This window comes from Accipiter gentilis, chromosome 9, assembly GCF_929443795.1.
Source record: "Accipiter gentilis chromosome 9, bAccGen1.1, whole genome shotgun sequence".
Classification (NCBI taxonomy): Eukaryota; Metazoa; Chordata; class Aves; order Accipitriformes; family Accipitridae; genus Astur; species Astur gentilis.
In genome coordinates this window covers 20,744,614-20,759,097 of record NC_064888.1, presented here as the reverse complement: position 1 = coordinate 20,759,097, position 14,484 = coordinate 20,744,614, and the positions used below count along the sequence as shown (strand labels likewise).

Genomic DNA, 14,484 nt, shown 5'->3' with positions numbered 1-14,484 from the left:
CACTTCACTTGTCATTCAAAGCAGAATGTTGACTAAGTCTCGCTTGTACATCCTACTACAATGAGAAAATTACCAGATGAATAGGGTTCTATGTCCTAGTGATACTCACCTGTTTCACAGCAAAAAGTTATTTTCACTACATTCTAGTAACAAAGATACCTGTCGTTGAATGGGTAACACAAATTGAATGATTGATAATGAAATTGTAACAAAAAGTAGGCGAGGAAAAAATGAACAGATACTGTCTATCCTGCATCTGAAAAGCCTAATTTTTATATGTAACTAACACAATGGTGTTTCTAGACTGTTAGAAAAAAGAAAGCTGTTATGAGACTTCCTCTCAAAAAGTGTTCAGACTCAAACCAGAAGAGACCTACCTCCTTCTAAGAGAAAAACAGCCCCAATCGCAACCATTTATCTTTTTGCTAAAGAGGCCAATCTTCTTCTTCACAATTCAATAGATAAGACTGTAGCAATTTTTTTCACAACTGGAATTGAATAAGCTTTGAAAGGGAAGCTGTTGTTTAACACTATAAATAATTTTGGGTGGTGAAGTTGCATGTTTGCCATTAAACTAAATGTAGGTAGGCTCTGTGAACTAGGCTGATCTTCCCTGTTTGGCTCACCAGGTGGCAGCAAGTTTCTCAACAGCACAAGTCCCTGCTGTAAAATAAGCCACCAAGAACCCTACTCGGGCACTTTCTGTACTTCTGCTTCTTAGTTTCACTAAAATGCATTTACACTGCGCAGAACAGTCAGAACCCCCAGCCCACTCCTGAATACTCCTCCTCCCTGCCGGTGCCCTACAGGTAAGAGCACGACAGGTTTAATCCAGCAGTTCAAGGAAGAAGTGGCCTATTCCCTGGGACCCACAACAGTGTCTGCTGAGCCCACGGCAGTGCAGCATTTACGGCTCCAACTCAAACCAGAAGCCAACCATGCCTCTCACAGCTTTTGCTACCTGTCTCCTGTGGCTGACAGCTATTTCCAAGCCTTCTTCCATCCCTACCCAAGAACAGACTAAGGACACACAGACTTTTTCTCCCCCCTCCTTAAAACACTGAAAGCATAAAACAAGCAATGCAAACTACTTACCGTTTTCTGGGAAGGAGGATACAGTTTCTTCTCCCCAACAATAACAAGAATTAGAGACAGCTCCAGACTCCACCTTTCAGAAACACAGTAGCAAAAAATAAGTACCTGCTTTCCAAACAAAGAAAACTCACACACATAATCCTGTTACCTGACTACTTGCTTGAAGGCTGACAGGAGACACACAGTACGAGAAATCAGGTCAACAACCGCTCAAAAAATTTTCCTTCATTGCAGTTCTGCCTTCATATCTGGCAAAAACTACTACAGACAACGGATACTGCAAGGGAATCCTCAAGGAAGCAAGCATCGCTGCAGCTGGGCACTTACTGCCATACAAGTATCAGAACCAGTTCTCTCCAATCACAATGAGTTCTTTACAGACAGATTGAATCTCTATTTTTCTTCACATACACAGCTACAACTAGTCAGAATACTAATCACAGCCAAGATCTGAGTATCATGTCACGAAACATAATGTCTTGGGAGGTTGAGAAATTTTCCAAGGAATGCACCATTATAACGTTCATCATGTAAGATTTCAGTCACACTTAGTAACACGTGTTTGTTCTGCTCTAATACGACACCATGTGCAGACTGTACAGCTCGCAAGTATGGGGGTACTTCATAAAAAACCAAAAAACTTACCATTTTTTAATTTGATCTTCTGTACTCAAACTTTGAGAATAGTTTCCAATTAGAATGCATCTGCAATAAAGTAAAATCAAACATTAAAATTCCATTAGCAACGTATCACTTATTTTTATCTTAATTCTCATCCTGTTCAGCAGCTCGCCCTTACTTTAAAAAGAATATACCAAAAAGACTAAATCGCATATCTGTATTGCCTGTCAAAACAAACAGTCCTCCCCCTCTGCCCAAGAAGCCCAACACACTTCACTAGTCTTGAACGTTTAGTTCAAACCAACACACAAAACATAGCCGTACTTAACAGCCTTTCTAGAAACAACTAACCCTGCTCCTACAGGCTTGTACAAACAATGGATGTCCAGATTAGCAGACAGAGAAAATAGCTAGGTATTTTATTTATGAGAGAGAACTCAAAAGCAAAAAAAAAAAAAAAAAAAAAAAAAAAAAAAGCAGGAATAACATTTAAATTCAATAGCATTTACATTCAACTAGTTCTTTGCAAGCTAAATCTAACCTTTTAGGCTGTATTTTCAATAGCTTAAATTTTGAAGACTATTTCTAAACAATTTTCAAGGTCAGATTAGACCTAAGTATGCCAAATAAAACCAATACACAATGATAGGAGCCGCAGCCCATGCACAAAATTTATTGTGTGCTACTGTTTATAAAATACTTGAATAGTTCAGAACATGCATAAAATTTCCAACTTAGGGGTATGTACAGATTGTACTTCATGGCAAACAAAAAAGGGGGGGGGGGGGGGGCGGGGGGAGATGAACTCTAGTGACGTAAGTTTCAAGTTGTGTTCCAGGGGATGAGAAGGACATGTAGCAAATGTCAAAATATTTAACAAAGTACAGTGGCAATCAGTACAGTCCATTATTTGTGAACAAATTAGCACAGGGCTTCAATTTTTATTTTAACCAAGCATTCCTGTAGATACCAAAATACATGCAGTCTCAAGTTTACACTTTCACTAATGCCTTAGCAGTTGAACAGAGCATTTGCTTACGCACTGCTTTGCCTAAACAAAAAGTACGTCCGATACAGTTTCAGTTTCCTTTACAGACTTAAAAATAATAAAAAGCTTGCAGCTATTCAGCCCAGTGATTATCAGCTATTTATGCAACCGTAATACTCACAATAAACTAAAAGTACCCATAACATCTAGGTAACCTATAGATGTACATCATAGGTCTATATATTAAATATTTGCAAAATGAAAACATGCATACACAAAGTACAATGCCAAGCTTTACAGACTTGATATGAATCAAAATTTACTTAAACAATGTACAAAGTTCAATTAAAAGTACCTTAAAATTAACACTTCCATATTTTTCTTACTTTTAAAATTAGTATATATAATATTATTTTTTTTTAAAATTCAAGGTGGGGAAGAGTCTTGAAAAAGCTGGGCAAAAAAGTTTCTAAATTAAATATTTTTTTTTTAAAATCTGTGTTCAAGTAATAAACATTCCTATATAGAAATCTTCTGATAAGCTGTAACTAAAAAATACAGTGAATACAATATAGAATTAGCAACATCTAAGGAGTAAACCTGAGGTCAGCATTTTACAGAATGACCAACTGAGATTATTTTTTTTTGGCATTTTTTTCTGTCTATTTAAAATACAGTTTTTGCAGCCTCAGATATTTTAAGACCATTCTAATCTATTGTTTTAAAGACATTTCATGAAACCGATGTCCATTAATAAATAGTTAGCTCTTAGGGTTGTATTTGAAAGTCTGATTTAAAAATCCAAACAAACAAACTACCTCTACTGAAAGAAAAATCCCATTTGTAAACTCAAAAGTGTTGACAACGATAAGCATAAGATGCTAGTCTAGATGTGCTTTAGTGATAACAGCCCAATTCTTTCCCCCTTCTCTTCTGAAGCTTCGGCAGCCAGTGAGGGACTTGGTGTAAATTGGTGAGGCATGCTCCCAGGAGGCTGGGTCACCACGTCAAGAGAGGGGCTGTTGTCTCAAAAGCATGATGGTCTGTCTTCAGTGGGATCAAGTCAGATGGTTTTCCACCTCACATTAAGTAGTCACTTCAAGCGATCCCCCTGGCTATTTCATCTGTTGTCACATCAAAAAGCAGTAATCTAGGAATTCTCAGGCAAGACATGAATGAGTAAACCAGAAGCTGACGTGGTCACTGTGCATTGTTGTTGCCAGTTCCGTTGTTTCCATTGGCATTTGTTGTGTTTATAGTATTAATACCATCTTGTTGAAGAGCATCTTTTCTTGGTGGCATTCTCTCATTGATCCTATCCAAACCTTTTGCTTCTTCAAAACTGCAGATTTTATGTTGCGGAGAGAATCCTCGTATTGCTTAACAAAATGCAAATTTGATATGTCAGTAATGGAAAAATAAGTTGAATGCATATACTTTTTCTAACAAATGATGTTTAAAAACAGGCAAGAAATCAGCCAAAGAAACTTAAGGCTCTGCATCTGTATTAGTAAAAGCTTCTCTAACTTGCTTTCCTGAAACATTCAACGGCAATCACGATTTTAGTTTGTAACGAAAAGAACAAAGTATGGCAAATATTTTGCAAGTAGGAATCAAGGGGTTTAAGCCCACTTGATTGCTTCCACATGTGCCTGGTGTGGTCAGCTATCAACACCAACTGCTTTTGCTGCCCGGTGTGTCAGGCTTATCTTAACATCCCCCTTCTCTTCAGTGGAATGTCAGTAAGATCTAAGCAGCACAGCAAGTGCAGCGGAGGCAAAGCAGCAACGGGTTACAAAAGTAATAGTGGATTTACATCCTGCATATGCATCGATGGCCTGATCCTGCAGTTTTCATGCAGGCAAAACTGTGGGATGTGGTTCACATTCTGTGCTAATCATGTGGATGATGGAAATGGACACAACCACAATCACCGAGTTAGCACTGTGGTTAAACAATGGTATCATTTAAATACAAATTTATTTAAAATAAGTGTAGAAAATAGGTATTCTTTTGCTACTGCTTATTTTAATGAATGAGGTCTGTAGTTGAATTTACACCTGAAAATGGCTGACCACATAATAAGACTCAAGTCTTTGGGATGAAATAATTCTTTGGAGGTTTAAGGACAGCTTTCCACTCACAACAACGGGACCTCTTGCACATGTGTGTGAGAGCAGAATATAGCACTTGTTTATATTTTTGGAGATCTGACTTCCTTAATTAAAAAACAAAGAATACAGTCATTAAATGGTGCTTTGCGACCAAATATGAAAAACCCCAAGGTAGCGCTCTCAACTGCTATGCTGTTTGTCATTTACTTCATTGAATATTGAGCAAGAGGAAATTAAAGTCTCTCTGAAAAGACAACAATCTGAAGTTTAATACTCTGAACACCAAATAATTTGATGGCATTTTGCTCAATACTACTAACAAAGGACGTATATACAACTTATTTAGCACAGAAGCACTGATAATCCATAGACTTTAATATGCCTCATACTGGCAGGCTGGCGTATATACTGGAAATAAATTTGGTCAACAAATTATGTTCAAAATCTATAGAAAAAAACATTATATTCATACGTCTTGCACTACCAGATGTGTTACAGAAAGTTTTTAAAAAATATGTTCAAAGCCATTACAATAGATTTTATGAGAAAAGGCATGCACAAACAACCCTCCTTCCACATATAACCCCTTCCCCCCAGCAATCAAACAAAACTCTGCAGTTGAATGCAGAAAAAAACCCACTCAACACTACCATTTTTAAGGACTTCAAGACAACACCACGTATCACAACATGCTATTATACAAAAACCTACTGCATATTTTGTAAAAACAAACAAAAAAGACCAAAAAACCCCCAAGAATTTCCCTATATCAATATTAATGATAATCATAATCCTAAAGCCAGAAATGAATGTTACATGTAAAAGGGATGAATCAATGCAGTTGATTCATCTCTGCTTGTGCAAGTTGAAAGTAAAACACACCCACACAGAGTACTTTTGAATTCCCTCCCAGACACCACAGATCTCTGCCAATGGCAAAGACTCTGATCATACCTTTTTCAGCCTCAATTGCCTCTACAGTGGCTGTACAGAAGTGAGCAGATGCATGCAAAATGAATGAGAAAGATGAAGAGTGTAATATCGCACAGCAGAAAAGGCAATGATCAATTTAATATAGTATGCTACGCCAGATTAGTTTACAATTAGTTTAAATGATAATTGAGGTTTTGGGGGATTGTGTTTAAGTTAAACTCCTAAATTTTAACTAATACAATTTATCAACTAAAAGTATATCAAAGCAACACTAATTAACTGATGTTATTAAAGGCACATTTCTGTAAGTGTTTTGGGTTTGGTTGTTTTGTTGGTTTTTTTTAAACTGCAACAGCAAATTTCAACTGATGTTAAAAGTTGTGGTATGTTTAAAAAAGAAATACTAAAAATCTATTTGAGACTACTATTTCTGAAGATTAAAATGCATTACTGAGCTTCATTAAATTACCAGGAAGGACGACACTATAAAAATAACACTAGTCATGTTCTAATAAGAAGAAATTATTTTTCTCATTACATTTAGCTCCCTGAAGTTTAACTAGTACTTCAATTTCTCACTGTATTTGAAACTAAAACGGGTATCTCTGAGAACTGAACTGTGAAATTTAAACCATAAAAGACAAATCTAGCAAGTCATATTTACAAAGTCTCACCAATTGTTTAGTTGAATCAACAACAAAGTCTACAGCAGGAAGAGGTCTGGATTTAACATAGTCTTGGTTGGGTGAATTAACGTGAATATAAAAAGAAATCTAGCTTACTATTTGTTTTTCGAACTAAATAACCATGACATCTGCTGTAATTTCTTAGGTGTAAGATCTGTTTTAATTGTTACAGCCCTAGAATTCAAAGCTTTAACATAAGGTTACTAGGATAACAAAATCAAAATAACTTTCTATTAGGGCACAATTGCTAAAGAAACCACTTTATAACTACAACCTAAACTGCAGCTAAGTTTCAATAATGGTAACAACTTTTTACCTCCCTCACTATGTGCCATGCCTCTAATACTGTGATTTCAGAAATATTAACAAAAAAATAGCATACATAGTGGTAAACCTACTTGTGTAGTGCTTGATATATGTTCTTAACAACAAATATCATAACTGTGTATTCAAGCGAATCTTGGGGGAACTAGCTATATATGGAAATAGATCAGAAGATAATTCTTTAAAGTGAATTAAGTTTATTACTTCTCATTTCCTATCCAACAAAAACCAGATGCAACATTTCAACTGCCTACACTATGTCTACACTATGTTGTTATTTATCAATTGCCTACACTATGCCTTAACCTCACTGTTGCATAAAATGACAATTGCCACTGAGATACTCTAAAAAAATAAATAAAATTAGATACTTGCATTAAGTGCTACTAAAATAATGTGGAATACTTAAGGGTAATGCAGCATTTTAATGTTTACATACTGCACGTTCCATGGTACCAAAAAAAGAAAAAGAAAAAAAATAAAATATTTTCTGCACTTAAATCTACAGAGACAAGGGCAATCCCAGAATTAAATCAAAAAGCCACTAGAATGGATGATTATTTATGTTTATGTTAAGGGAAAGAAACTTTCTCAAACTGTAAAAATAAATTAGTTTAAGAATTATTTTAGAAAGTCACCAAATACATATTTTCGTACTATAATCAATTTGCCATACAAATACAAAGCTATGTAAAAAAACCACCTCTTTCCACCATCTCCTGTTACCTGTGAAGTCTTTGTTTTCAATCTTTTCCTGAAAAGATCACGAATACTGATTTATCTCTGTAAATAATGTAGCTTGGTCATAAATATAAATTTCAAAATTTACTCCTAGTTCATTCTATTTGTAGTACTATTATTCCAAAAAGATCTTGGAATATACATCACGGTTAGGAAAAAGATAATTTTCAACTTGACATAAAAGAACAAACTGACTGGAAAATACAAGCACTCAATAAAACCCACACTGTAAAGACTCCATTTGGAAAATAATTTTGTTGGATTCTTTTTTGCAGGTACATCTAAATTTGAACTATATTCTTTGTAAACCCTGATAAACCTCAAATAAATACTATATCATACTAGCGTAACAGGTAATCCTGAGGTCTTTGCTCAGAAAATGCTCGATTTGAGAGCAAATTTTAAGCAACAGGGTTCAATGGCATTTCAATCCTCACTTCCAGCTCTTCCCCTGCTTTACTTAGGGGACAGATATGATTCAAAATCCTTACCAACTTCTAACATAAAACCAAAAAACTATCTTACTGCCTCTCCGACTAATAGCAAGGGCAGCAATGAAAGGTAAGAAGTACTTGGTATTTGGCTAGTTCAACTGATTTCCATGGAAGTACTTACAATTTTTAATTTAGGCTTGTGTTTAGTATGCTGCTGAAAAAGGCTTTAGGTGTTCGTCTGATTTGTTTTTTAACAGATGTTAACTCTATTTGGAAAATAATTTTGTTGGATTCAGTTCACAGAATATTCACAGAATAAGTCACTAGGAAATGCTACTTTAAAGAACAGTACTTAATATGGTCTTTAATATTTCAGCTACTACAATGCAAGCAACATAATAAAAACAATAAAACTACATTAAAAAAAATTTAGAAACATACAAAGGCCACGATTTCCCGAAGTCTGTTTTTATCCTGGTACATTGAAGCTATCAAAAAATAACCTATGATTTTTTTTTTTTTTCTTCAAAAATATATGTATTTATTACCAGGAAAAAAAAAAAAAAAATCCTACATTGACTTCTTCCATAGGATGCAGTTTTGCACTTTTTTCCAAAATTCTCTTTTTTAACTGACTTGTCTTTGCTTAACCCTTTCACTACAGTTTGAATTTGTATTAGACCGGCTAATGGGTTTGGTGCCCTACTCTGCATTATGTCAACACCAACAAGCTTCTCTCCTCTGAGAATGACCAGTATCCCACAAAAGATAGCAGGTATGGCTGAACAAATTCCTGAAACAGTAATGGTATTTGCTAAGACCAAGTACAGAATATGTTACTGACATTAAGAATTATAATAAGCATATATTCAAAAATTGCATATGCATTGCCTTAATGGTGACTTTTTTTTATATATATGTGCGTGTATATGTATTTTCCCTGATAAAAAAATTCAGTCCAGCTCTCTAGAGAAATGTACATACACACTGCAATTTCTTATAGATTTCATAGCAACCAGCACAACTAGACCTTTTCTCAATGGGCCATTGAAAAATGAGCACTTACAAGACTGAAACCTGGAAACCCCATGACATACTGGTCGATTTTGTGAATTTTCAAGCAAACAAAAGAATAGAATGAAAAAATACTACAATTAATATTATATTCATTTATTTTCTCATTCTAGGCTAGTTTATTGATAGTATAATGATCAACATAGTACAATATACTTCAACAAGTAATTAAATATTTGTATTAAGAAATCCTACTATACTATCAGTGACCATATTTTTGCCAAGAATATGAATTCACTGATATTAAGATGGTTTAGAAAACTGTCAATTAGTGAAGTTTTATTTTATCTTTGGTTTACTTTTAGCTTTGCAATTGAGCATAATAATTTGAAAACTTTTACTTTTTTAAGACTGAAACAATAAAATTATCAGTAAAAAGAAGTTTCTGCAATTTAAGGAGAACTAACAGTTGGCATGATTTATTTCGAACAATCAACATGACTAAAACAAATGAGGTATATTAATGTAGTGCATTAAGGAATGTTGCCATCAAAAAGTTCTAGTCAAGAAAAAAAACACACCCACAAAAAACCAAAACACATTTTGCATACTTGCCAAATGTCCCACATTTTCAGTAATAGTAGAAAGTCATATGTTTTATGTTAAAAAAATTTTCTAGTCAGTTTGATCCTCTCTGATATTTGTAATGCAACATGGATACAAATCTGTTAAATGAGTGAGAGGAATGCAGACTCATTTTTTTAAGCATAATAAAGTATCTCATTAAACAATGAAAATTAAAACTAGAACATATGCTTTTGGAATAGTTGGGATGGATTAGGAAACACACCATTTCTTGTTATAGACATTCACAAAACAATCACATACATACACCGGACATATAAAATTACTTGTAGACATTATATGTCCACTGAAAAATGATTTGAAATGTGACATTCATGTTTCAAAGCTATTAAAAAACCAGCTTTGATAGTTTAATAGAAAATGTAGTGAAAGGCTTTAAAAAAAATTACATAAAAAATTCAAAAAATTTCAAATAAACAGCCTAAATCACAAAATGAGAAAAGCAGCTACTTTTGGAAAATAGATTGTGTAAAAAGTGGTATTTGTATCACAATCTTTCAATAGTTATAGGATTCAGTGGTCCCAAACAAGAGTTTTACACTTTCTAGTAAAGACTGAAGATGGCCAATAAAAAGTCTTTGAGTAATTTATGTTAAGAGTGCCGCTGACAGGAAGTCCAGTTTCAGACTGGTATATTTTAGTTATCCACCATTGTGAACAGAAAACTGGACTTCATTCTTTTAACACGTTTGGTACAATCTCATAGCATTCTCCCTAAGTCTAGTTAATCATTTATGGGCCTTGTGAAAAATATGATCCAATGATTCAACAAACTAAAAAAAGAAGAAAAACCTTTTACAAAATATTCAATGAGCCAGATTACAGGTATATTTTGTATAGAGTTCTTTTTATTTTCATGCAAAAAAATATATGCACACTTAATAACACCCTTTTATTTTGATTTATTTACAAGTTTTAAATTCAATCCCTTTATTCTCAACTGATTTTATAACAATTACTGAATATTTTTCAAGTACATTATTGTTCAAAATGCACAGACAATGTGCAGCAGCAAATGCAGCAAACCTCAAAAACAAGGTGCTACAACATTGCTTCTACATCAAGAGACAGACAAGTGTCTGGGATAGTGGTTTAATTTTAACACTTATACAGACATACATCTATACCTAGAGAGAGACAGACAGATCTAAGAAAGCAGCTACATCTGCAGAGGAAGGAAACAGCATGTTACAAGGACAATTCAGGGAGGTCAATTATACATAGAACATTTGACAAACAACATAGAGAACAAACTTTGGCATTAATTACCAGGGTACAAAACGTAGCACATGTCAATCTATCAATGGAGTGTATGTAATTGCAACTCTGCAGCCTGTAGCTGTTTGTTATTATTAATATCAAGTATTTGACATTGTCAATGAAAATACTAACACATCTATAATAAAACCATTTTAATGGAAAGCAGACAAGTAATGATGCAAAATTACATTGCAATTTTTGTATCTGTAAAGATCATATGCCTCAATACTAGATATATAAGGTCACCCCACTTCAGGCATCTGCGTCACCTGAAAAACTGTAAACTAAGGAAGCTGAAAGTCTGAAAAATGTGGCCTGACACCGCTGAACTCATTTGCTTTTAGTTTTATACCCTGGTTATGTATCCATTTCACATTGTCTGATTAACACATAACACTATGCTTGTATCAGCCGCTAAGACAAGAACTGAAAAGCATAAGAAATTCCCTGCATGCATTATGTGTAGTGTTAGCAAAAGAGTGAGATGTGCCCCAGTCCATCTGAGGCACAGCAAGTTGCATAACATCATTACCACTTTGCAGGGTCTGTCGTCCTCCAGCCAACACTCCACTAGGTAACATTCCAGTGGGAGTCAAACCCTTGAGTGTCAGCACACTTTCACTCTCCTCCCTGGTATGAGAAAAAACAATAACAAAACCTTAAATATCCGCTCATTAAAACTTGAATTAAAGTAAAGTAAGGGATGGGGAGAGGGACAGCCTATTTTTCCTGCGCTTCATGCATGTCAAGAATGAATGTAAATTCATATTTGAACTAGAAAGGGGAAAATATTTCTATTCCATACCAGTCTTTCCTCTGCCTAGCAGTTATAAACACTGATTACTTCTGAACCAAATTCTGAGCAATTATGCACATGCAGGCTCATTAGCTTTGAAATTAACACTGAATGCCTCATGAAGTACCGAACATACCTCAGTGCCATAAAACGATCCACAATTTTGTTCAAAGTGTCTATGTTTCAGGAAATACCAACTTTAAAAAATTATCCCTATTTGAACAATTATGGTCTGTGGAAAATTATACATTTTGGGTAAATGTGATCGTGAAATCTCTAGATCTAGACAGGTACAAGAAGATGGTATTTTTTGAAAGCTGAAAACAAAGAAACAATATGCCACAAATTTTTCGAGACAGTCCTGACCTCCTCTATTATATCCTTGATTTCTATCTCTCTGTTTTAGTATTGTCTTTCCAACACTCATAGTTAACATCTGGACAAATAACTTGTAAACTAAAGATCACGTTCTCCAATTTCTTGAAACATGTCTCAAAAATAACTTTAAAATATTCTTTAACCGAAAATACAAACATCAATGGGGTGCGTCAATATGCCAAACAAGATTCTGATGCACAATGATGTCCCTGAAAAATGTTTGGCATCCATTATCCTGGAACAGAGATGTTTTCCTAATATACATAAGATGGGTTTTAGGAATGCAGAAGTCATGCAAGTACCTGAGAACAGAGAAGACTCTTGCCATCTTGCCAATTGCACGAATTTTGTTTCTGATTATTTCTTTCCGTGCGGCAGCTGTACCTACTTTCAATGGAATAAGAGAGAGTCTCAAGCTCATGCGTATTTACAGGGTCACCATTTTAAAGTGCATTGAATTCAACACAACTGTTTAAGTTCAGTACTCTTCACAGGAGGCCAGTACCCAAACACTTAAGGGCACAAAGTTATAAAATTATGGCTTCAGAATGCCAACAAAACCACCATCATCCCTGTATCCACAAAACACATACAAAAAAGTTTAGGATGTTCACAGTGATTTCCTAAAGCTAGCAAGCATCTAAATTACCACCACTACAGTGTAGTAACTGTTGTAACTCATTTGCCTAACTTTCACACTTGAAATTCTTCACTGACATCTGCATATATCAAGATATTGGGCATGCAGCCCAATATAGAAGCCAAAGAGGTATTAAAGCCACAAAAAAAACCCCTGTTGCCAATTCCTACACAGCTGTCCGAGAGAAAACAGTAGTTTGTTTGCTTGTTTTTATGTCAACTCCCCAAAACATATTCCCACAAAAAACCCCCACAAAATAAAATGCCAAAAGAATTGCAGTGTTACCTCCGCTACCACCTATGTTCCATGTCATCTTAGGTTTGCATCATTTGCAGAAATTACAAATACCAAAGATCTGGAGTAAATACTGCATATTTCTCCAGAACAGAGATATACCATTTGTAACAGATAAAAGTGAAGACAAAACTCCGAAAGAAGGCTTGTGATTGGGAAGGAGAGCCACCTTTGCTTGCCTTGACATTATAAAAACTGAAGCTCCTTTCTCCATCACCAGGTGTTACTGGTTTGTTTCAATGTATAAAAGTCACCCTTCCCCTCATCCTCCTTTCCTTTTGCTGACTCCTCAATTCCACTAAAACAGTAAAGGCAGATGAGGAGATATCAGAACTAAAATCTTTACTTCTCCTCAGCCATTGGGGAAGAATATTAATCACACCAAGATAAGAGTAACTCAGTCGTACTTTGAATTCAACCACAGGGGACCAAAAGTGAACAAACTCAAGACAGCTCTGTTAGGTATTCCAGATCTTCCATCTATCATTGCTCTTCCACCCTGGGAGAAAGGTACTCATTAAAAAGTTGCCAAACTAATTTGCAGGAATGTAGAAGAGAGGATCACAGAAGTGGGCAGAGGAAAGCTGCATAGCCACAAATTTGTCTAGTCACATTCAAAAAGGCAGCTATGGAAGAAGCCTTTTTTCATCCCTTCTCACTAGTATTTAGCTTCCACATAAGAGTACAGACACTCTAGCACAAGTCACCCTTCTCAGATCACAGTTGCAAGAATGCAAGCCCTTCTGTTGCACAAGAATGGATAGACTTCCCACCCTGAACACCAAACCAAATAAAATACAAAAGGTAAGGCATACCAGGGCAAAAAACAACAACAAAATCACACAAGAAGGAAAATGTATAGTAGTGACAAAAATAAAAAGGGAGCAAGAGACAACCTTTGTATGGACACTATGAAAGAATCTTGGGGTATGACAAATACCTGACAATCTATTTAAACAAAATCAAAAAGCCAGGAACTACTGAGTAAAGCTTTCTTAGACAAAAGAACAACTTTAATGAACTGCAGACCCCAAATTGAAAAAAAAAAACCCAAAAACCAAAACAGAAGGCTCAGGAAAAACTTTGAACAGGATAGGCTGAAACATTCAATTTTTACTGAAAATAATTTATTTTAAATTTAACTTTTAATTTTTAAAGTTTTTACTTTTCTCTTTGAACACTATTAAATAACAGCTTGAGGATCTGGAATGAGAAGGGGACTCTCTCAGATTTTTTGAAAAGGCTAGGGCTAAATGAGGGACCATCAATCTTTCCCTATGAGTCTCTCAATTGTCACCCTACCTACACCTATTTGAGGGCTACACTGATGCAGAGCTGAACATACAGGCTGAAAAGATTTCAGACAGTGCTAGTGCCCATATCTAACTCTGGAAGGTCCCTGTGCCTGAAAAGGAGAAAGGCTGATTTTGCATAGTTTTGATGTTTGTTTGGTTTTCGGCTTTTGGGGTTTGTTTTGTTTGGGTTTTTTTAGCTGCAGCACTGTGCTAATGTGGCCATTGA

General features: G+C 35.1%; 1 protein-coding gene across 14 annotated transcripts in view; it reads right to left on the bottom strand.

Moving 5' to 3' along the window:
• PPP3CB (protein phosphatase 3 catalytic subunit beta) overlaps positions 1-14,484 on the bottom strand; it is a 50,940-nt gene that overhangs the window by 4,845 nt on the left and 31,611 nt on the right. For 4 of the 14 annotated variants that reach the window (XM_049809807.1, XM_049809795.1, XM_049809797.1 and 1 more), the window contains 4 exons: positions 12,332-12,416; positions 11,388-11,485; positions 5,773-5,802; positions 2,363-4,083 (listed from right to left, as the gene is read on the bottom strand). In XM_049809807.1, the coding sequence (XP_049665764.1) occupies positions 3,905-4,083; positions 5,773-5,802; positions 11,388-11,485; positions 12,332-12,416 (392 nt within the window). In that variant the 3' untranslated portion in view covers positions 2,363-3,904. The other 10 variants (XM_049809796.1, XM_049809798.1, XM_049809799.1 and 7 more) reach the window with 8 other exon arrangements.